The sequence below is a fragment of the Salmo trutta genome, chromosome 27 (genome assembly GCF_901001165.1).
Source record: "Salmo trutta chromosome 27, fSalTru1.1, whole genome shotgun sequence".
Taxonomy (NCBI): domain Eukaryota; kingdom Metazoa; phylum Chordata; class Actinopteri; order Salmoniformes; family Salmonidae; genus Salmo; species Salmo trutta.
Genome location: NC_042983.1, coordinates 36,286,253 through 36,311,413, shown reverse-complemented (window position 1 = coordinate 36,311,413; position 25,161 = coordinate 36,286,253). Strand labels below are relative to the sequence as shown.

At 42.8% G+C, this 25,161-nt stretch overlaps 1 protein-coding gene across 10 annotated transcripts in view; it reads right to left on the bottom strand.

Annotated features, from left to right (window-relative positions):
* Positions 1-25,161, bottom strand: part of LOC115164972 (serine-rich coiled-coil domain-containing protein 1) — a 110,514-nt gene extending 85,353 nt beyond the window's left edge. For 4 of the 10 annotated variants that reach the window (XR_003870038.1, XR_003870037.1, XR_003870039.1 and 1 more), the window contains exons 1-5: positions 25,081-25,160; positions 18,570-19,846; positions 15,000-15,193; positions 3,151-3,241; positions 718-955 (exon numbers count right to left, since the gene is read on the bottom strand). Coding sequence is in view for 5 of the 10 variants with exons in the window: in XM_029717942.1 (XP_029573802.1) it covers positions 718-955; positions 3,151-3,241; positions 15,000-15,193; positions 18,570-19,846; positions 25,081-25,103 (1,823 nt within the window). In the remaining 5 variants the exon portion in view is untranslated. Of the gene's footprint in view, positions 1-717; positions 956-3,150; positions 3,242-14,999; positions 15,194-18,569; positions 19,847-24,914; positions 25,044-25,080 lie in introns of those variants that run through there. The other 6 variants (XM_029717946.1, XM_029717944.1, XM_029717947.1 and 3 more) reach the window with 3 other exon arrangements.

Below are 25,161 nucleotides of genomic sequence, written 5' to 3'. Positions count from 1 at the left end.
GATGTAGTGAGAGCTGGAGTGGCTGGTATAGATGTAGTGAGAGCTGGAGTGAGTGGTATAGATGTAGTGAGAGCTGGAGTGGGTGGTATAGATGTAGTGAGAGCTGGAGTGGGTGGTATAGATGTAGTGAGAGCTGTAGTGAGTGGTATAGATGTAGTGAGAGCTGGAGTGGGTGGTATAGATGTAGTGAGAGCTGGAGTGGGTGGTATAGATGTAGTGAGAGCTGGAGTGGGTGGTATAGATGTAGTGAGAGCTGGAGTGAGTGGTATAGATGTAGTGAGAGCTGGAGTGGGTGGTATAGATGTAGTGAGAGCTGGAGTGGGTGGTATAGATGTAGTGAGAGCTGGAGTGGGTGGTATAGATGTAGTGAGAGCTGTAGTGAGTGGTATAGATGTAGTGAGAGCTGGAGTGGGTGGTATAGATGTAGTGAGAGCTGTAGTGAGTGGTATAGATGTGGTGAGAGCTGGAGTGGGTGGTATAGATGTAGTGAGAGCTGGAGTGGGTGGTATAGATGTAGTGAGAGCTGGAGTGAGTGGTATAGATGTAGTGAGAGCTGGAGTGAGTGGTATAGATGTAGTGAGAGCTGTAGTGAGTGGTATAGATGTAGTGAGAGCTGGAGTGGGTGGTATAGATGTAGTGAGAGCTGTAGTGAGTGGTATAGATGTAGTGAGAGCTGGAGTGAGTGGTATAGATGTGGTGAGAGCTGGGCTCTCTCACCTGTGGGCGGTGGCGTCTCTGGGCTCCCTGCTAGGGATCCCGTCTCCAGACGGCTCCCTGCCGAGGATCCCGTCTCCAGACGGCTCCCTGCCGAGGATCCTGTTTCCAGAGGCCTCCCTGCCGAGGATCCTGTTTCCAGAGGGCTCCCTGTCAGGGATCCCATCTCCAGAGGGCTCAAAGCGGGAGTGCAGCAGGCTCAGGCAGGAGGACAGGGACTGACTGGAGTCCTCTCGGGATACTACACACACACACACACACACACACACACACACAGAAAATCAGTAGCATTCAGTCAACATTACATTCAGTCAACATTACGTTAGACAATAGGTTTGGTTTTACAGAGTTGACAACATATTTAGAGTAGCCAACCCTGGATAATATACTATAACAAGTGCCATTATTGAACACTGCACTTCTGATGCACTTCTGCACTTCTGCTCAGAGTAAAATACACAATGGCATCTCCGTTAAATTCTCATTAATGCAGAGAGACGACTAAGAAAACTGGTTTGACAACCAGAAATAACCAGATCTTTAAAAAGGATGCGGAAGGCTCAGTTTCAAGGTAAAACTGAGTGTGTCTCTGCCCTGCAGCCCATAAATTGCTGTGAAACTGCCTGGTTTTTAATAAAAATGCCAAGGAGCCACCTGAGAGAGATAAAATAGGAGCATCTGTGTGTTCGTGTGTCTGTACTCAGGCATGTGTGTGTGTGTGTGTGTGTGTGTGTGTGTGTGTGTGTGTGTGTGTGTGCGCGCACGCGCGTCTTCATTTGAGTTGGGGTGAGGCTTCCCACTTCCTTCTCTTCCTCAGTAAACCACCTCATCACTTCGCTTTAAGTGTGCGATTTATCAAATCTTTGCAGGGATTTCATGCCAGTCTGTGAACCACTTAGTATATAAAAAAAAGTACTTAGCATGCAAAATAGTTTTTTTGCATGTATTAATGATGACACCCTGGGAGGCTCTCTGACTAAAGGCTTTGCCCTCACTACGTGTTTATGTGTACTTCAGCGTGTTCTGATGCAACCTCTCCAGACATAGTGGGGACGTTAAGAGAATTAAGATTGAAGGTAATTCTCGAAGTCTACATAGATGTTGCATGCCTAGAGATATGGAAGTCTTGTGAAACTGACTCAGACCTCCAGTTAGATAAGCAATGAAGGTCTACAGTAGCCTCAACAGCACCCTCTATAGTAGCGCCATGGTGTAGCCGGAGGGCAGCCATTTTCCGTCCTCTGGTTACATTGACTTCAATACAAAACCTAGGAGGCTCATGGTTCTCACCCCCTTCCATGGACTTACACAGTAAGGAGGACGTCCTCGAACCAGTCAGCGCTCTTGCAGTATGAACTATCATTTTGTACATTCCCTTAAAGGATCAGAGAATTAATCTTGTACTGAAAGCATAAGTAGGCAGGGCAAACCTGTTTTGGTGATTTCTGGTATATATATCATCAAAACAAATCAATCACGGCACGTTTTTGGACTCATTCAGCAGTTTTCTTTTACCTAATTAAGTAAAATACCATTGGAAATTAATGTTGTAAGTTGAATTTATATTCCTAAAATGTAAGTTGAAAATTATGCTGTCACTGCTCTCTGTTGACAAGACATTTTGATTAATAGCCCAATGTCAAAACCATTTTAATGGGTGCAAATCAATAACCATTATTAAGACACAGTTTGTGATACATTTTATGTTTAGGTTTTCAATATACTATCTACACATATAGTACCAGTCAAAAGTATGGACACACCTACTCATTCAAGAGTTTTTCTAGATTTTTTTACTATTTTCTACATTGTATAATAATAGTGAAGACATCAAATCTATGAAATAACACATGAAATCATGTAGTAACCAAAAAAGTGCTAAACAAATCAAAATATATTTTATATATGAGATTCTTCAAAGTAGCCACCATTTGCCTTGATGACAGCTTTGCACACTCTAAACATTCTCTGAACCAGCTTCATGAGGTAGTCACCTGGAATGCATTTTAATGAACAGGTGTGCCTTGTTAGAAGTTAATTTGTGGATTTTCTTTCCTTCTTAATGTATTTGAGCCAATCAGTTGTGTTGTGACAACACAACCCTAGCAAGTGTCTTTGGTCTAGTTAAAGTAGGCTTTTTCTAAACTTCCTAAATATCTGAGCAAACAAAGTTTATCCTGCTTAAACTTGGGTGTGTCCCTGGATATACATGTAGAGTTCATGCTCAAAACTTGAGGGCCAAAGTTTCCCTGGATGGGTGGCTGGCTGACAGAGGAGCAGAGAGGCTGGCTCTCACTACTATTCCCTATATAGTGCACTACTTTTGACCAGAGTCCGACTGGCCCTGTTCAAAAGTAGTGCACTATGTAGGGAATAGGGTGCCATTCGGAATGAAGCCGGTGGCTTTGCTGATGAATGAATGGGGAGTGTTTATACCGTGACGCTGGCGTTGGTCATCAGAGAGCTCCAGGTCCAACATCAGGTCGTCCTCATCCAGCTCAGAGGAACCCAGGTTGTTCAGTAGGTCCTGAGGACACAATACAGGAAACGTACATATATGTGACTCAGAGTGTTGGACAAATTGAACAACTAGCTTAATGCATGGCACTTGACTTTGGGAGTAGCCTCAGGAGTTATGGGCTATAACTAGGGCCCAGAGTTTTTCCTTGTAAGGTTAGGAGGTGAGAAAACCTAGCACTATAGATATGAGACAAACAGACATACAAGGTCACTCTGTTTGCATTGACATTTTGTATGTTTTGTTAGGGTTCATTCATGGCTGTGCTGGAAACATAAGGGGTCACCAAAGCAAAGGTTATGAGATCCAATATCTTTATCTAATAACCAATTATCTAATCCATTGAGAATGGGAAGCCACTGGCCCAGTAAACATTGAAATGTTCAAAGGCATCCATATTCTGAGTAGTGGTTGTGGATTCATGTTCACGCTGACCCCTTTTCCTTGTGTTTCAAAGGGATATGCTACCATCTTGTGGTGACACCCAGAAAAACAGTTCCCCAGGTGGGTCTACAGGTGAAAAAAAGATAGAAATGCAGATGACACTAGAGATGTCTTGGAGATAATTCATCTTCTCTAAAGGTTTCTGATGGACAAGGTAAAAAGCACGGTAAAAAAATAAACGTGTTCATATAATTTGGAGAACATTGAGAAATAAATGTGATGCCGTTATCACTGGTGAATCATATGATTCATGTAAGATGAATGTTGACTACCAACTAGCCAAAATGTCAGTGCAGTGTACCAAATTTACAACAAAGTATGTTTACGATGTAATAGCGTAGAGAACAGTATAACATTCTGGACTACGTGAACTTCGTTTGAACATAACAATGTCACCAACTGGTTCTGACTCACATTGATCAACTTTAAGGGGGACAGATTAAAACCAGGCCTGCTCAACAGAGAATCTCTATTGAAATAGATTTTTAGTCCAAGGACTAGGCTTAATGTGTCTGGGAAACTGCCCCTAAATGTCAAGCGTGTGAAATGGCAAAAATGTTCATGTAGTCGGCTGTCGGTGCTCAACCATTTCTGTATAAATGGCATCTAAGATATACATCATTTGGAGCTAAACTAATCTGTTAATGTCACCCCCCCCCCCCCCAAGCAATAGATGTGTATTAATACTGCTTCACTGTGCAAGCTCTGACCTTTTTACCCCGCTATGATGTTTGAGTATCTTAAAAGAGGCAATCTGCAGTGGCTACACTCATTTTTGGACTTATAAATGAATGACATGTACCTATTGATTCTTGAAGAATATAACTTATAAATCCCTCATGAGCTTAGTTCCAACTATCGTACCTCATCAGAACACAAAATATAAGCTTGTTTTACTCCACTGTTTTTAAACAAAGTAAATGTAAACAAATACTGTATAGCCTCAAAACATGGTTAAAACTATAATTTTGATGTCATGGATGGTCAGTCCTTGCATCCATAGCTCTGTCTATGATTTTGAGGGTGGTTACATTTACCCAGCCCCATCCCTCAACTTTTTTACCAAAACAGGGGCGAGGATACAACTTTGTCATTGTTTCAACTGCTGATTGTCACTTTAACGCTAAATGGACACACTGTTTATTATCTATGCATAGTCCCTTTACCTCTACCTACATGTGCATGTGCTCGACAAACCGGTATTTTTTACTTCAGTTTATTTTAGTAAATACTTTAACACTGATTTTTCTTTAAACTGCATTGTGGGTTAAGGGCTTGTAAGTAACCATTTCACTGTAATGTTGTATTCGGCGCATGTGAGAAATAAAAATTGATTTGATTTGAAATGGCGGCTTGTTAAAACAAGGATCCATTTCTTCACTGCCAACTTCAGTAGGTCTCTTATTTTTCACCTAGAAAGACTTTGGGTCAGTAGATATTACATTCATTCTGTACCTGTGGCATAAATTCAAGAGGATCAATACAGAAAAGATTTGCAGTTGCAGAGGGTCCAGAAACCAGGGGTGTATTAATTAATGCATACCGTAGCCAAACATTTTGCACAATAGCCGAACATTTTGCAACGGAAAAATTCAAACAAGCGTTTCTTATTGGACAAATCCGTTTGCTTCAGTTTGGTTCTTGGTGAATACCCAGATATAAAACTTTCACAAGAGTTAAGGAGGAGATATTCATAGAGAGATTAGTGTTAAAAGGTACAATTCACTCAAATAAGTACTCAAATGTTTCATTACCAGTCTACTACAGGCCAGGGCAGATTACAATTTAGGGTTGGGACAATATATGATTAAATCGAATATCGTGATATTTGACATTGATGATATATCGTGATGGTTAAGACTATAGCCTGACTATACTCTGTGCAGTTTTAACAGTTATATGAATATGTTGAAAATAAAGTCTAAATGAATGAACTGTCTTACTTTATAGTCACACTAAGATTATTTAAAGCTGCAATATGTAACTTTTTGGGCAACCCAACCAAATTCATATAGAAATGTGAGTTATAGATCTGTCATTCTCATTGAAAGCAAGTCTAAGAAGCGGTACATCTGTTCTATGTGCGCTATTTCTATGCATGCCGTTCTTAAGTTTCGTTTTTGCGTCTTTTACTTTCGGTTTTGTTCACCAACTTCAAACAGCTGAAAATACAATATTTTGGTTTATGGGAAATATATTTCAAAGCAGTTTAAATGGTACAATGATTATCTACACTATCCTTGCTTGTTTTGTCACATACACTGAAATTAGGCGAACGATTCAAATTTTTGCAACCAGGAAATGGCGGCACGATTACATTTACATTTACATTTAAGTAATTTAGCAGACGCTCTTATCCAGAGCGACTTACAAATTGAGTCAAACCGATCATTGTGCACCTTTAATGAGGACGTGACTATAATATTGTAAATAAAAACAAACATTTGAATTATCTAGTCATTAACGTCACAAAACGGTTATATCGGATATCGTGATATCAGGAGCAGCATATCGTAGAAGAGGTCTGCCCAAATATCACCCAACCCTATTACAATTCCCACATATTTTGTAATAAAGGTTGGTTAACTATTCCATGTTGTATGATAATGTCCTTTTACTTATTCCTTCAACAGCCACACGCTACTCTTAGCATGTCTTATGAAGTGGATTCATCATCTACTATACATAATTTTATTTCCGTGGCAATGGCATTGACAAGTTTCTGCACTTGATTGTGTATCCTGAACCCACAGTAGAAGAGGGAGCAACCATATCCCGTTGGCTGTTGAGTGTATTTTAATTATGACACAGAGAAGGGGGAGGGGGGTTATTTCCCCAGTGTTCCCTTGTACTTGTCCAGCTAACATACTTTAGCCCGCCTCTGCATTGCCCTTGACTGCTCATGAGACCACGAGCCTGCTCAACAGACGATGGAAAACACTTCAGCATCTCAGTGAAGCTTTGCTCGTCACACTGGAGTGCCTTGTGTTATTCCCACAAATTTAAAAAGAGGATGGCAAAAAAAGGAGAATAAATTGGTAATACACTCCTACGGCCACGCTCTCCGATTCCCTATGAGAGCGCTTGGGGGAAAACTTCAAACCAAGATTGGAGAGACTGCCACCACTTACATTTCATCAACCGCAGATTTAGCCACACATGCAAGTTTTGCACATGTGCTTTCCCTTCTGAGTATGGAAAATGAGGGGTGTTTGCGCCACTCCCAAAACTAAATACATCTTAGTATGATGCACTACAAAATAAGCACAAGTGTTTACTGTTTATGCAGGGATGTGGATTGGAGTGGCCAGACAGGGAAGGAGGCGTGAGCAATCCCTTGGGTGACAAATTGCTGTCGCCTTGGTAGGGGCTGCCTGTTGCACTGATCTGAAAAACAGTTAGTTAAAGGATTAGTCTGTTTGATTCAGGGAGGTGCTGTTATCCCCGTGTGAGAGTGTAATCCAGAAGAGGATGTGGCCATTGACTAAGCTATTTAGTCCGCAACACTAATGGTGCTAGCACCGCTGCCATCTCCCCTGCTGTCCTGTCCTGCTGTCCTGTAAACACATACCAAGCTCCCCTGCTGTGCTGTCCTTTCATGTACTGTAATATAGTATAATGTATATACCGTGTATATATACAGTACCATTCAAAAGTTTGAACACACCTACTCATTCAAGGATTTTTCTTAATTTTACTATTTTAGCGATGACATCCAAACTATGAAATAACACATATGGAATCATATAGTAACCCAAAAAAAAGTGTTAAACAAATGAAAATACATTTTATATTTGAGATTCTTCAAAGTAGCCACTCTTTGCATTGAGGACAGCTTTGCACAGTCTTGGCATTCTCTCAAACAGCTTCATGGGGTAGTCACCTGGAATGCATTTCAATTAACAGGGGTACCTTTTTAAAAGTTAATCTGTGGAATCAGTTGTGTTGTGACAAGGTAGGGGTGGTATACAGAAGATAGTAGAGGTCGACCGATTAATCGGAATGGCCGATTAATTAGGGACGATTTCAAGTTTTCATAACAATCGGTAATCGGTATTTTTGGCCACCGATTAGCCAAATTTTTTTTTTTTTTTTTTTTTTTTTTTTTTTTTACACCTTTATTTAACTAGGCAAGTCAGATTAAGAACACATTCTTATTTTCAACGACGGCCTAGGAACGGGGGTTAACTGCCTTGTTCAGGGGGGATTCTGGGATTCGTTTTTGCAACCTTCTGGTTACTAGTCCAACGCTCTAACCACCTGCCTTACATTGCACTCCATGAGGAGCCTGCATGGCAGGCTGACTACCTGTTACGCGAGGGCAGCAAGAAGCCAAGGTAAGTTGCTAGCTAGCATTAAACTTATCTTATAAAAAACTATCAATCTTAACATAATCACTAGTTAACTACACATGGTTGATGATATTACTAGTTTATCTAACGTGTCCTGCGTTGCATATAATCCATGCGGTGCCTGTTAATTTCTCATCGAATCACAGGCTACTTCGACAAACGGGTGATGATTTAACAAGCGCATTTGCGAAAAAAGCACTGTTGTTGCATCAATGTACCTAACCATAAACATCAATGCCTTTCTTTAAATTCAATACACAAGTATATATTTTTAAACCTGCATATTTAGTTAATATTGCCTGCTGACATGAAATTGTGTTACTGCTCTTGCGTTCATTGCCTGGCTCGTTGCGAACTAATTTGCCAGAATTTTACGTAATTATGACATACCATTGAAGGTTGTGCAATGTAACAGGAATATTTAGACTTAGGGATGCCACCCGTTAGATAAAATACGGACCGGTTCCGTATTTCACTAAAAGAAAAAAACGTTTTGTTTTCGAGATGATAGTTTCCGGATTCGACCATATTAATGACCTAAGGCTCGTATTTCTGCGTGTTTATTATATTATAATTAAGTCTATGATTTGATAGAGCAGTCTGACTGAGCAGTGGTTGGCACCAGCAGGCTCGTAAGCATTCATTCAAACAGCACTTTCGTGCGTTTTGCCAGCAGCTCTTTGCAATGCATTGCGCTGTTTATGACTTCAAGCCTGTCAACTCCCAAGATTAGGCTGGTGTAACCGATGTGAAATGGCTAGCTAGTTAGCGGGTGCGCGCTAATAGCGTTTCAAACGTCACTCGCTCTGAGACTTGGAGTAGTTGTTCCCCTTGCTCTACATGGGTAACGCTGCTTCGAGGGTGGCTGTTGTCGATGTGTTCCTGGTTCGAGCCCAGGTAGGAGCGAGGAGAGGGACGGAAGCTACACTGCTATACTAAAGTGCCTATAAGAACATCCAATAGTCAAAAGGTATATGAAATACAAATCGTATAGAGAGAAATAGTCCTATAATTCCTATAATAACTACAACCTAAAACTTGTTACCTGGGAATATTGAAGACTCATGTTAAAAGAAACCACCAGCTTTCATATGTTCCCATGTTCTGAGCAAGGCACTTAAACGTTAACTTTCTTACATGGCACATATTGCACTTTTACTTTCTTCTCCAACACTTTGTTTTTGCATTATTTAAACCAAATTGAACATGTTTCATTATTTATTTGAGGCTAAATAGATTTTATTGATGTATTATATTAAGTTAAAATAAGTGTTCATTCAGTATTGTTGTAATTGTCATTATTACAAATAAATAAAATACATCGTTTTTATTTTATTTTATTATTAATATTATGAATTATTATTTTTTAAATTGGCCGATTAATCGGTATCGGCTTTTTTGGTCCTCCAATAATCGGTATCGGCGTTGAAAAATCATAATCAGTCGACCTCTAGAAGATAGCCCTATTTGGTAAAAGACCAAGTCCATATTATGGCAAGAACAGCTCAAATAAGCAAAGAGAAACGACAGTCAATCATTACTTTAAGACATGAAGGTCAGTCAATCTGGAGAATTTCAAGAACTTTGAACTAGGGATGCACGATATATCGGTGAACATATCGGAATCGGCTGATATTAGCTAAAAAGGCCAACATCGGTATCGGCCCAATGTCTAGTTTAACGCCGATGTGCAAAACCGATGTCAACGCTGACGTGCATACCTATATAACGTAGGTACATGACGTAATGACGCCACATAAAATGTTGCGCTACACGTGCAACACAGCATTCCTAACCTAGCCCACAATGTCTGCTGTGTGGATCGAGCCGTCAACAAGTCGAGCAGTCATTTGAAAGAGTAAGACAATGTCAGCGAGACAACTCAAAGGCGAAATCCATTAATGCCAAGATAATAGAATTCATTGCCCTTGACAATCAACCGTTCTCTGTCGTGGGTGATGTTGACTTTCGCGACTGGTCGAGCACTGGTCCACAAGTGCGCTATTTTTCAGATGTTGCCCTACTGGAGTTACACAGTAATAACGTCACTGCTATTAGCTTCACGACATACTATGGAACGCCATTTGGGACTTTGCGTGTCAAAAAAGAGACACGTCAATAACACTATTTGACGTGTTAAATAAGCTTTTCAATTTGAGACGTCAAATAACACAGTTCTATTATAGAATGTTGTGTGTTCTGAATTTGCACGTGTAAGCCAAGCGCCACCACTACTATCAGCAGCACTGTCAAAGCTGTACAAAAAAGTCTGCAAACAAGCAAATACCGGCCACGAACGATGTGTTTACAATATCGCGTTGGTAATAAAGCATTACTTGTTCGACCGCAACTTCTGGGTTGGGTAGCTAGCTAGCTTTAGCTTGGTACCTAGCTAGCACCAATACACCCAGCCTGAAAACAACAACCAGTAGAAACTGCAGTCATTTTCATTATTCTTAGCAATGATTTAGGAATCCTTGTAAGTATTAGCTAGGTAGACACTTCGCCTATTGAAATTTAACTTCAGTTCATGAAAATAAACAGCTAGCCAGCCACTTAACCCTGTTGCCCAAAACTAACATTATAAGCAGCCAGCTAGCTTCATCTGGCTAGTGAGGCTCAACCTGACCGGGTTATGTGTTGTGAAGTTAGCCACAATAAGGATTAGGCACAATAGTGGAATTTGCAGTTTGCCTTCATAATAAAAGTACCTCTTTGAAAGTGATGAAGACGGTTACAATTGGTGGAATCATGCCATATTTAGACTAGATAATGTTAAACAAGGTTGGAATGTGAAGCAATGAAATGGGGTATCAGTCTACTCAGTGACACCCACAGAACACAACTGAAGAGTTCAGGCAAATATTAGCGTTGTAGCTCTTATCGCGGGCACTGTGACTGTGTGAAATCACCTCCCCAGTCAGCCTATTGTGTGCATTGACATTCATATTGCACTGTACAGCTTTACCTAAGGATTGGGGATCAACGAAATGGGGTATCAGTCTACTCAATACCCAAGATATGTTTTCCAACGTCCTCTTCAGAGTTATCAGACTCCAAAACAGTATTGTTTTTCCTCGGGAATAGTGTTCAATACACATACACTACCGTTCAAACGTTTGGGGTCACTTAGAAATGTCCTTGTTTTTGAAAGAAAAGCAATTTTTTGTCCATTAAAATAACATCAAATTGATCAGAAATACAGTGTAGACATTGTTAACCTGTTAGGGCTAGGGGGCAGTATTTACACGGCCGGATAAAAAAACGTACCCGATTTAATCTGGTTACTACTCCTACCCAGTAACTAGAATATGCATATAATTATTGGCTTTGGATAGAAAACACCCTAAAGTTTCTAAAACTGTTTGAATGGTGTCTGTGAGTATAACAGAACTCATATGGCAGGCAAAAACCTGAGAAGATTCCTTACAGGAAGTGCCCTCTCTGACAAGATCTTGTTCTTCTTGTCTCTGTTTATTGAAGACTGAGGATCTTTGCTGTAACGTGACACTTCCTACGGCTCCCATAGGCTCTCAGAGCCCGGGAAAAAGCTGAATGATATCGAGGCAGCCCCAGGCTGAAACACATTTGCGCTTTTGGCAAGTGGCTGATAAGAGGATAATGGGCTTAGACGCGTGCACGAGTCGACCCCGTGCTTTATTTTCTTTCGTCTATTTACCTAAACGCAGATTCCCGGTCGGAATATTATCGCTTTTTTACGAGAAAAATGGCATAAAAATTGATTTTAAACAGCGGTTGACATGCTTCGAAGTACGGTAATGGAATATTTAGAATTTTTTTGTCACGAAATGCGCCGTGCTCGTAACCCTTATTTACCATTCGGATAGTGTTTTGAACGCACAAACAAAACGCCGCTGTTTGAACATAACTATGGATTATTTGGGACCAAACCAACATTTGTTATTGAAGTAGAAGTCCTGGGAGTGCATTCTGACGAAGAACACCAAAGGTAATCAAACTTTTCTTTTTTTTTATTGTTTTTTTGCGTTGCTTGGAACTTATTTTTTAAATTATTTTGTACATAATATTGTTGCTACCGTCTCTTATGACCGAAAATAACTTCTGGACATCAGTACTGCGATTACTAACTGGCAGAATCCTTTTTTTCCTTTAACGAGTCCAACGAGCCCGACGTGAATGATATACTGCTTTCCTAGGAACAGGCCCAGATCCCTGTCATTTGAGTGAAGATAAGGCAGAGAAAAAGGTGCCAGAGGGCGGGCTGCCTTCTGAGAATTCGTAGGCGATCAAACAAAACGTAACTTCCTTCCATTCTGCTAGCAAACGTGCAATCTTAGGGAATAAAATCGATGGCCTACGCGGAAGATTAAACTAACAACGGGACATTGAAAACTGTACTATCTTATGCTTCACGGAGTCGTGTCTGAACGACAACATTACCAACATACAGCTGGCTGGTTATACGCTGTATCGGCAGGACAGAACAGCTGAGTCTGGTAAGACAAGGGGCAGCGGACTATGTATTTTTGCAAATAACAGCTGGTGTACGATATCTAAGGAAGTCTCGAGCTATTGCTCGCCTGAGGTAGAGTATCTATTTTTCGTAGCTGTCTACATACCACCACAGACCGATGCTGGCACTAAGACTGCACTGAATGAGCTGTAATTCCGCCATAAGCAAACAGGAAAACGCTCACCCAGAGGCGGCGCCCCTAGTAGCCGGGGACGTTAATGCAGGGAAATTTAAATCCGTCTTACCTCCATTTGGCAAATCTGACCACAATTCTATCCTCCTGATTCCTGCTTACAAGCAAAAATTAAAGCAGGAAGCACCAGTGATTTGATCAATAAATAAGTGGTCAGATGAAGCAGATGCTAAGCTACAGGACTGTTTTGCTAGCACATACTGGAATATGTTCCGGGGTTCCTCCAATGGCATTGAGGAGTACACCACATCAGTCATTGGCTTCAGCAATAAGTGCATCGATGACGTCGTCCCCACAGTGACCGTACGTACATACCCCAACCAGAAGCCATGGATTACAGGCAACATCTGCACTGAGCTGAAGGCTAGAGTTGCCGCTTTCAAGGAGCGGGACTCTAACCAGGAAGCTTATAAGAAATTCCGCTATGCCCTCCGACGAACCATCAAAAAGGCAAAGCTTCAATACAGGACTAAGATCGAATCGTACTACACCGGCTCTGACACTCGTCGGTTGTGGCAGGGCTTGCAAACCATTACAGACTACAAAGGGAAGCACAGCCGAGAGCTGCCCAGTGACACAAGCCTACCAGATGAGCTAAACTACTTCAATGCTTGCTTCGAGGCAAATAACACTGAAACATGCATGAGAGTACCAGCTTTTCCGGAAGACTATGTGATCACGCTCTCCGCAGCCGACGTGAGTAAGACCTTTAAACAGGTCAACATTCACAAGACCGCATGGCCAGACGGATTACCAGGACGTGTACTGCGAGCATGCGTGGACCAACTGGCAAGTGTCTTCACTGACATTTTCAACCTCTCCCTGTCCAAGTCTGTAAGACCAACATGTTTTAAGCAGACCACCACAGTCCCTGTGCCCAAGAACACTAAGGTAACCTGCCTAAATGACTACCGACCCGTAGCACTCACGTCTGTAGCCATGAAGTGCTTTGGCAGGCTGGTCATGGCTCACATCAACACCATTATCCCAGAAACCCTAGACCCACTCCAATTTGCATACCGCCCTAACAGAACTACAGATGATGCAATCTCTACTGCACTCCACACTGCCCTTTCCCATTTTTACAAAAGGAACACATGTGAGAATGCTATTCATTGACTACAGCTCAGTGTCCAACACCATAGTGCCCTCAAAGCACATCAATAAGCTAAGGACCCTGGGACTAAACACCTCCCTCTGCAACTGGATCCTGGACTTCCTGACGGGCCGCCCCCATGTGGTAAGGGTAGGTAACAACACATCCGCCACGCTGATCCTCAACACAGTGGACTCTCAGGGGTGCATGCTCAGTCCCCTCCTGTACTCCCTGTTCACTCATGACTGCACGGCCAGGCACGACTCCAACACCATCACTAAGTTTGCCGATGACACAACAGTGATAGGCCTGATCACCGACAACGACGAGACAGCCTATAGGGAGGAGGTCAGAGACCTGGCCGTGTGGTGCCAGGACAACAACCTCTCCCTCAACGTGATCAAGACCAAGGAGATGATTGTGGACCACAGGAAAAAGAGGACCGAGCATGCCCCCATTCTCATCGACGGGGCTGTAGTGGAGCAGGTCGAGAGCTTCAAGTTCCTTGGTGTCCACATCACCAACACACTAACATGGCCCAAGCACACCAAGACAGTCGTGAAGAGGGCATGACAAAACCTATTCCCCCTCAGGAGACTGAAAAGATTTGGCATGGGTCCTCAGATCCTCAAAAGGTTCTACAGCTGCACCATCGAGAGCATCCTGACTGGTTGCATCACTGCCTGGTATGGCAACTGCTCGGCCTCTGACCGCAAGGCACTACAGAGGGTAGTGTGTCCGGCCCAGTACATCACTGGGGCCAAGCTTCCTGCCATCCATGACCTCTATACCAGACAGTGTCAGAGGAAGATAAAAATGTACTCTGTACCGGTACCCCCCTGTATATAGTCTCGCTATTGTTATTTTACTGCTGCTCTTTAATTACTTGTTACTTTTATTTATTATTAATAATATCTTCTTCTTTTTTTAAAACCTCATTGTTATTGTTGGTTAGGGGCTCATAAGTAAGCATTTCACTGTAAGGTCTCCTGTTGTATTCGGCGCATGTGACTAATACAATTTGATTTTAACATTATCTTATGTTATAGAAGTATAAATGACCAAAGTTACCATAGATTGCCATAAAAGATTCTGCTTACTTTGGAATATTACCGGTAGTTTTGCAACCCTAATTGTAACCCTAATGTACTGGACTGTAACTGTACTGTTGCGATGTAAACACCTACCAGGCTGCCCAGCTTGGAGGAGGATGAGTTGTTCCTCTTTCTGAGCAGGATGTTACCCTCGGCGGCGCTGTGGGGCTCTTTGAGGTTGAGGTGGAGCCGCCGCGGCACCCCAGCCCCTTCCGAGGAGGAGCGGAGACGGCGCTCCATGCGTATCACTTCGTGGTAGGGACTGGCGCCGCTGCTGCACATGGACACTGGAGAGGAAGAGCACAAGACAAAAAACAGAAGAGACTGATGTGGAGACCGAGAGCTAGGCAAAACAGAGGCAAGCAGACAAGTGAACAGACTGTCCTATTCGACAGACAAACACAAAAACAAAGACTATCCTACACGTTGGGCAAAAACTTAAAAACAAGAAAACAATCGATTGGCTATTGCAAGCCTGGAAGCGATCCAGTGTTTTGCAACAACAGCTTCACTGATTTCAAGGAGCCAGATGATTTTGGGTAATCTTTACACTAACGTAAAGGTATTTTTTTTCAATGTAGTGATGGAATTGCTATTTGCACACAATTGGCCCAGCGTCGTCCAGGTTAGGGGAGGGTTTAGCCGGCAGGGATGTCCTTGTCCCATCGCGCTCTAGCGACTCCTGTGGCGCTGACACGGTCGCCAGGCTGGGTCGTGTTTCGGAGTACGCACGGCTCTCGACATTCGCCTCTCCCGAGTCCGTAAGGAGTTGCAGCGATGGGACAAGACTGTAACTACCAATTGAATACCACGGAATTGGGGAGAAAATAATAATAAATACACTTTAAAAAAAGTTATTTACAATGACGGTCTACCCCGGCCAAACCCGCACGACACTGGGCCAATTGTGCGTCGCCCTATGGGACTCCCAATCACTGCCGGATGTGATACAGCCTGGATAAAATAACTGTTTTGAGTTCTCATACGCTTACAATTATGTTTTGACTTTTGCTTGAATAGTCGCTAAGATTATATTTGGTTGTGATCTTTGCAAAATAACTGTTTTGGTTGCAGCAGTTGTTAGATAGAATGCTAACGCTCATTGACATAGGGTGTAGTGTCACGTCCACTCCCACTCCCCGGCGCTCAACTTGGCCAGTCTACTAACCACCGGTCCTGGCAACCCATCCTTACGCCCACCTGGCAACCTTCATTACGTACACCTGGACTTCATCACCTCCTTGAGGTATTAAGCAGGACATTCATACAAGCCTTAAAATCCAATTATAATCCAAAAGTAGTATGAAATGCACTCATACGCAACATGTAAATAGAGGATTTTTTTTGCTGCCGTTCTATAAGAACTCCCCCATGTTCTGCCACCAACTTGGGTGCATCGCCCTCGTGCGGTAATGTTTGCAAATGCAGAAAGGGGTCTATTGGCTACTTAGCTTATTCAAGCCTGTCTCAAAATACAACACTGCCCCTTTTAAGACAGAAAAGAGCTCTTTACCTGACTTGCTTTTCAAAGTGGGCTTGAAATGCACGTTTTGCGTTCTTGTAGGAAGCAACCACTCCCCCATTGCTGACTAGAAATTAGCTATAACTGGGCTAATAACTCACTTACTGGCAAAGAATATGAACAAATGTTCACACGTGGCTACATGCAGCTCTTGCTTTGATCTCAAAACAAGCGCATCTACTCACGACCACACATGCTGTAAACACAGTTCAGTTCAAAGTGAACGGCACAGATCCATATATGGAAATGGTCTATTTGCATATAGGGCTACCATAACTCTGGTTATGGCGCACCGGTCTGTGTAGAGTATGGGCCGAGTCGTGCCTGTCAGTGGAATATAAATCATACTTCAATGAACTCTGCCTACAAGAAAATATTGTTTGTTTTATTTCGGTATGTTGCACTGAAAAAGTCTAATATTGTGTTGATTCGATCACAATTCCCACAGTATAGGGAAACATTGACAGTGTTAACTAAAGGGGAAAACTCTGGAACAATGATAGTGTTAACTAAAGGGGAAAACTCTAGAACGTTGATAGTGTTAACTAAAGGGGAAAACTCTAGAACGTTGATAGTGTTAACTAAAGGGGAAAACTCTGGAACAATGATAGTGTTAACTAAAGGGGAAAACTCTAGAACATTGATAGTGTTAACTAAAGGGGAAAACTCTAGAACGTTGATAGTGTTAACTAAAGGGGAAAACTCTAGAACATTGATAGTGTTAACTAAAGGGGAAAACTCTAGAACATTGATAGTGTTAACTAAAGGGGAAAACTCTAGAACATTGATAGTGTTAACTAAAGGGGAAAACTCTAGAACATTGATAGTGTTAACTAAAGGGGAAAACTCTAGAGCGTTGAGTGAAGTTCAATCTTGTGCTTCTCTGAGCAAGGTGATATTTCTTCTGCACAGCAGCCCCGGGGAGCTGCGTGCAGCTTAGTTGGAAACATTGTAAAGTAGGCCAAGAAATAGGCTTTACATAAAAAATGAACAACAAAAGTGATGTGTTATCATTATGGATTGCCTAACACCGCCCACAACCAGTAGGCTAACTAATTCTGTTAACACACAGTTGTCTCAAGGAAAACTATTCAGACATAATCATATTCAAAGCACTGTTCAAGTTTGGCAGGGGAACTCGAGTTTAGTGGGCTGTTTCAGAAAAACATAGCCAAAGTCTAGAGATTCTCCCAGTAGCTGTTATCCACGTGTGACTAGAGCAGGGCTCTTCAAACCTGCTTCTACAGAGCTACAGTCCTCTAGGTTTTCACTCCAACCCTAATCTAGCAAACCTGATTCTAATGATTAGCTGGTTGATAAGCTGAATCGGGGTTGGAGCAAAAACCAACAGGAGGGTAGCTCTCCAGGAACAGGACTGTTTTGCAAACATTCCATAACTGCAGCTGGCAGTAAATCCCCAACCTTGGTTTTATACCTGTTCATTAAAAATAAAGAGAGTCACACACTCTATATGTAAGCTCCCAGTAATTTATCGGGTAAAACACCAAAGTTTCAGCATCACTGCAACTACACTGTGCCTGTTCAGACAATACCCTCCAGGTGGCAGTAAATAGGCAACCTTGGCTTCATACCTGTTCAGACAATACCATCCAAGTGGCAGTGTGCACCCTTTCAGTTTGTTTACCAACTCATAGAAGTTGTAGTAGTAGAACAGAATTGACAACTTCTGTGTGCTCACAGATGCCATAAAGGGACCGATACAACGTTGCGATCTCAATGACTAGAGCCTACATTGTCTAAGGAAACCGCTGTCCATTGGTTAATACCTTTATGAGGAAATAGTTCCCACTGTTCATGGAACTAAAATAGTGCTGCCCAATCAGCCATGTAAATCTGACTCTGGTACTTCCTGATTTCTGCATCATCCACCAAAGAGAACATAAAGCATAGCCTTCATTTTAGACTAGGTCTATTCGTCTGCCTTCTACATGTCTAATCAGTGTGAAGTTTGAATAGAAAATGTTGGTGATCGAAACGCAAATGTGCAAACATTTTGGCCAAATATACTTGGTCAAGGATTTACATAGAGCAATGCCCCTCCTCTCTGCATTATCAATGACAATCGCATAGAAGTAGATCCGTAGTGCACATGTGGATACATAAACGTCTTTAGTTCTTACCTGTGTGGGGTTTCCTCAGGTGGCATGACCTGGGTTCATGTCTACCGCAGCACGCTCCCTTCCCTGGTTCCTGGATGAGTATGGAGATCCTGGACCTCCTCTCAGACTGCTCTGGATTGGAATGGTAGCCTTTACTACGCACTGGGCCTGCCTCGCTCTCACTAGTCTCCGTCTGCTCTGGTCTCACCTCTTCCTCCACCACCGGCACATCCTCCTTCTCCTCTTCCCCCTCTTCCTTATCTTCCTGTGATTGTTGTTGTTGCGGTGGCATTGGTGGTGTTGCAGCTGTTGCTGGCCCTGTAACAGGAATTGCAGTCTCACACTCCGTGGTGTTGGCTGTGCTGGTGTCTGGCAGGAGGGGCTTATCTGTGGCAGCTTGGGCAGGCGTGAAGAACACTTGGGGTGTAGAGATGACATGGCTGAAGTTGTTGTCTGGCGGGTCGGCTGGGCTGGGTGCGGGTAGCGCATCCACCTCGGACACAGTGTCCTCTGTGATGGGGACATTAAACTCAGAGGGTGTGAGGGCCGTGGTGCGGTCCTCAGACAGCATGGGCGACTGCAGGGAGCTCTCCCCCAGCAGCTCGCCTGGCCACGAGCCCAGGGTACCCCCGGACGTTGGGGGCTCTATGCTCACCTCCGGGGGCTTGCACTGCTCAGAGTTCTTGGAGAAGCGGTGGTGTGCAGAGAATGACTTGGGCAGCAGCTGTTTCTTCTGCCTGGACGAGCGTTTGCTGCTGCCGCCACTGTAGTCATCCAGAAACCCAGAGTCGTCTCCCTCATTGGTACCTGAGCTGATGCATTTGATGAACACATTCCTATTGGCCGTGGAAGACACCTTTTCAAAGTCCTCCGTCTGCGAGCGGGTGATCTTCTTCTGCCGGTGGCCCCCGAAGCCAAATGAGTGCCGCGTCTTGGCCCGTGGAGGCCCAGCACCATCGTGAAAGCCCAGCTGAGGGTTGGCCTGGCTGCCGTTGGAGTCCTGGGCTGGATCTAGCGGAGGGGTCTGGATGCGTGGTGGTTCGCTGTTCCTCTTGCTGCTGAAGCGGATGGAGGGCGTGCGGAACAGGCTGCGACGCTTGCCCGTGCTGCTGTTGCTAGAGTTGGTGCTGGAGGGGGACGAGGTGTGGACGCCATTGCCCACGCCGCTTGAGGACGGGGAGGAGGGCAATGAGTCCTGCCTCTTACTCACGCTCCTCCTGAAGATGGGCAGCCTGGAGACGAGCGTGGAGCGGCACGACCCTGATTCGCCCATCAAGGTTAAGCAGCAGTCAGTCACTCTGCAAAACAGACATCCCATCACAGTCAGAGAGTGAGACAGTAAAAGGGCTTCAGGTTGATTTAAAAAAGGTCCCATCAAAAACAAAAACATTTCTGTGAACCTATAATTTCAAGTAGCCTATAAATGAATTGGAATAAGCTCGTTTATAGGTTAGGCTATAGGCTGGACTAAGCCTATGCGGTAATAAGATGTTTTACCCATGGGCCTTCAAGTAAGGAATGCTACCATTCACTTTAACATATCTTTCAATCAATAGGACAGACAAAAATCCAGTAGGCAGTTTTGTGAAGACAATAGCCTAAATCATAGACATGGTTCACACAACATAAATCAATTACCCTATAGGCTACTTAATCCATAAATAATAACTCCCTTTAATAGCCTAATCTAGGCCTGTTCAAATAGAATGTGTTGCATATCCAGGTTAGAAATGTCCTAGGAGGGTATTATCAAAGTTTTACATTCCAGCAAACTTCCTTATCTGTAACTAAAGCTACCTCAAAGATAATAGCCTAAACCAGAGATACTGTACTCTGGCCTGTTTTCACACAGTTACACTAGTGTGGCATTTCCATGTAAAATGACCCATGAGCACTGTTAACTTGATTATGCCACTCTTAATGCAAATTTTGAGAAATTAAAAAGACCTAGCTAGTCAACATGGACTTTAAGTTGGAAGCATTTGTGGAAAACACATGGGAGATGCTAGATAAAATGTATGAAGGCGAATCTGCTCATCATTGCAAAGCATTATGACATCAAAGTTGCACATGCCGATTCAAAAGCAGTTGTCAAAGAGTTAGTCTACAGTGCATTCGGAAAGTATTCTGACCCCTTCACTTTTTCCGCATTTTTGTTACGTTACAGCCTTATTCTAAAATTGCTTAAATCAAAAAAGATCCTCAGCAATCTACACACAATACTCCATAATGACAAAGCGAAAACAGATTTAGAATTTTTTTGCAAATGTATTAAAAATAAAAACATACCTTATTTACATAAGTATTCAGACCCTTTTCTATGAGACTCGAAATTGAGCTCAGGTGCATCCTGTTTCCATTCATCATCCTTGAGATGTTTCTACAACTTGATTGGAGTCCACCTGTGGTAAATTCAATTGATTGGAAATTATTTGGAAAGGCACACACCTGTCTATACAAGGTCCCACAGTTGATAGTGCATGTCAGAGCAAAAACCAAGCCATGAGGTGGAAGGAATTGTCCGTAGAGCTCAGAGACAGGATTTTATCGAGGCACAGATCTGGGGAAGGGTACCAAACCATTTCTGCAGCATTGAAGATCCCCAAGAACACAGTGGCCTCCATCATTCTTAAATGGAAGAAGTTTGGAACCACCAAGACTCTTACTAGAGCTGGCCGCCCGGGAAAACTGTGCAATCGGAGAAGGGCCTTGGTCAGTGGGGGTGACCAAGCACCCAATGGTCACTCTGACAGACCTCTAGAGTTCCTCTATGGAGATGGGAGAAATTTCCAGAAGGACAACCATCTCTGCAGCACTCCACCAAATCAGGCCTTTATGGTAGATTGGCCATTTGGAAGCCACTCCTCAGTAAAAAGGCACATGACAGCCCGCTTGGAGTTTGCCAAAAGGCACCTAAAGACTCTCTGACCATGAGAAACAAGATTCTCTGGTTTGATGAAACCAAGGTTGAACTCCTTGGCCTGAATGCCAAGTATCACGTCTGGAGGAAACCACCTTCCCTACAGTGAAGCACGGTGGTGGCAGCATCATGCCGTGTGGATGTTTTTCACCGGCAGGGACTGGGAGACTAGTCAGGATCGAGGCAAAGATGAATGGAGCAAAGTAGAGAGAAATCCTTGATTAAAACCTGCTCCAGAGTGCTCAGCACCTCAGACTGGGGCGAAAGTTCACCTTGCAACAGGACAACGACCCTAAGCACACAGTCAAGACAACGCGGGAATGGCTTCGGACAAGTCTCTGAATGTCCTTGAGTGGCCCAGCAAGAGCGCGGACTTGAACCCGATCGAACATCTCTGGAGAGACCTGAAAATAGCTGAGCAGCAACGCTCCCCATCCAACCTGACAAGAGCTTGAGAGGATCTGCAGAGAAGGGAGAAACTATCCAAATACAGGTGTGGCAAGCTTGTAGCGTTATTCCCAAGAACGCTCATTGCTGTAATCGCTACCAAAGGTGCTTAAACAAAGTACTGAATAAAGGGTCTGAATACTTATGTAAATGTGATATTTTTTTATTTGTCATAAATTTGCAAAAATGAATAAAAACCTGTTTTTGCTTTGTCATTATGAGGTATTGTGTGTACATTGAGGGGAATAAACAATGTAATCAATTTTATAATAAGGCTGTAACGCAACAAATTGTGAAAAAAGTCAAAGGGTCTGAATACTTTGCGAAGGCACTGATGCTCCTCATTACTTTGTACTTTACTCCTCATTCACTCAGCCTATTGAGTCTACTGGTCCTACTCACATAGAACTACCCTAAGCCTTGACCTCTTTCTCCCCTCTCTCTCCAAATGAAATCCTGCGACTAGTGAGGTCCGGCCACCTGACAACCTGCCTGCTCAACCCCATCCCCTCCTCCCGACCATCTCTGGAGACATTCTTCCATTCCTCACTTCCCTCATCAACTCTTCCCTGACCACTGGCTGCATCCCCTCTGACTTTAAAATAATGGCCCCTCCACTCTTAGATTGCATCCTACCTGGCAGACTGCTCCTACCATGTGAGGTGGACAGGATCTGTGTCTGCACCACGTACTCTCACTACTGGTGTCCCCAGCGCTTTAAAGATGCTTTAAAAAGATTCATCAAATGAAATGGCTGCATTAAAATATCAATCAATTGAGTTCTATTTTGCTACTTGTAGGCTACTGTGTGTATTTGTCTCAATATACCCTCAGTGTACAAAACATTAGGAACACCTTCCTAATATTGAGTTGCACCCCACCCTTTCCCCTCAGAACAGCCTCAATTCGTCAAGGCATGGACTCTACAAGGTGTCGAAAGCGTTCCACAGGGATGCTGTGTGTCATGTGCCTTTCTAATGCTTCCCACAGTTGTGTCAAGTTGGCTGGATGTCCTTTGGGTGGTTGACCATTCTTGATACACACGGGAAACTGTTAAGTGTGAAAAACCCAGCAGCGTTGCAGTTCTTGACACACTCAAACGGGTGCGCCTGGCACCTACTACCATACCCTGTTCAAAGGCACTTAAATATTTTGTCTTGCCCATTCACTCTCTGGAACACATTCACAATCCATGTCTCAATTGTCTCAATGCTTAAAAATCCTTCTTTAACATGTCTCCTCCCCTTCATCTAGCCTACACTGACTGAAGTGGATTTAACAGGTGACATCAATAAGGGATCATAGCTTTCACCTTGTCAGTCAGTCATGGAAAGAGCACTCAGTGTATTTCATAATATGTAGTCTAACATGTGTGCAATGTGCCAAATCTGTGATTTAGTGCATTATTTTAGGGTAAGAATTATAATAAACCGCCGCAATATTTGCAGCTGTAGGTAGGGCTGGGCAATATGGCCTAAAAAAAAACGAATTTATGGCCGATTTACGATATCTCTTTTTTTTTTTTTAAATACTTTTTCTCCAAATAAGCTTTGTTGCACAATTTAAAGGTCAAAACACTGCATTTAAAACAGTAGGGAATAATAGGATTAATTCAGGGATTGTCAAATTATACCTATACCAATCATAACACCTCGTGTAATTCAATTAACCTGCTTTTTTTTCACTGACTGGCAAACAATGTTAATAAATCAAGCACTTAATACACTGGTCATACCTATGCTTGACATTGCTGGTGAATGGCCAAGTATCCACTACCTGTTGTTTTGTTTTCTCATGATTGATATTGACAAAGAGGTCTTGAAAATTGGAATTGCTGTTCTGAAAATGCAAACAACAAACATGCCATAGACTTGCATCCCAAATGGCACTATTCCCTTTATAGTGCACTATGTTTTTACAGAAGCCATAGTCATTCCATTCAGACCAAGTCTGTATCCATATAATGTGCCCTTTTTAAGATAAGATGATGCGGTTTGTGATGGCTTGATATGCTGCTATTGTGTATTGCCCATGTCCCAACTAGTCAAGTTATGTAAGGTCTTCTCACAGCTCATTATTCATAGACCTACACCTACATATTTCTCCCCTTTTTTAACATTAATGGCAGAAACAAGGTGTATAATAGAACGTGACTGATGGGTGTTTCCTGAATGACAACAGCTTACATGTAACAACAACACAAACTCAACCAGATACTGTACAGCAACTGCTATTGTCTTCATGTAATGAATTACCTAGCTATGCATCATCTCACTAAACACAATAATCATTAGCTGCTATATGACTCCAAAGACGAGACATTTTACTCATTTCAATTCAAGACATATACAAGGCACATAACACTGAATCTCATCCTATCCTAGGTGAATGCAATGCAGTTACTAGGTAGTAACTAGGTAACTATAATGTAATAAATCACGCCACACAAAACCCCTTCCATAAAGGACACGGAGCAGTACTGTAACGTTAGTAGCTATGACAACTAGTTAGCTAGCTAATTCCCTGTTGAAAAACACTTGAAAGTTGTTGTAGTGGTGCATATAATGCCGAAAACGAACTAGCTAGGTGCTGTTAGATTGCTATTAAAATGTTAATATGGGTATATTGATACCTAACTAGATGTAAATCTTGATTAACTTCAGGTATTAAAATGTCGCCTATTGTCGCTAGCTAACGTTAGCTAGCTTCAATCTCTGCACGCAGGATAGCAGCTCGATCTGTCAAACGTCAACAATTTTGAAGCTTTACGTGCCCAACCATAATCTCAATGTTATTCATGGTGAGGACACTGTCAACTGGAAAGCCATGGACCAGGCTAGTAATTCGAACCAAATACAGCCATGATACCAAAGTTATAGACGACGACTCAAATCTAGTTATCACCGAGCTGTTTTTAGTTGACAAGCAAGGTGCATGTGAGCGCTCGAAGACCCGGCGAAAAAGCTGCGGCTAACTTAACAAGCTAGCTAATGTTTTACCTTGAGCTGAATTCCAATGTCCAGGCCGCTCCAGTGAAAGACGAAGCTGGTCTGAATATAATGAAATCTCTAATGATTCAATATTAAGTTAACCATGGTGTGCAAACGCATGAAAATCTTACGGAAATAGCAAAACTATTTCAAAAAATATATCGCACAAATGCACCTCAATGACGTGGAATGTCTCATATCCTCTCTTCCGTATTACACAGACCACGAGCGTAGGTGACGTACACCTCACACCTTC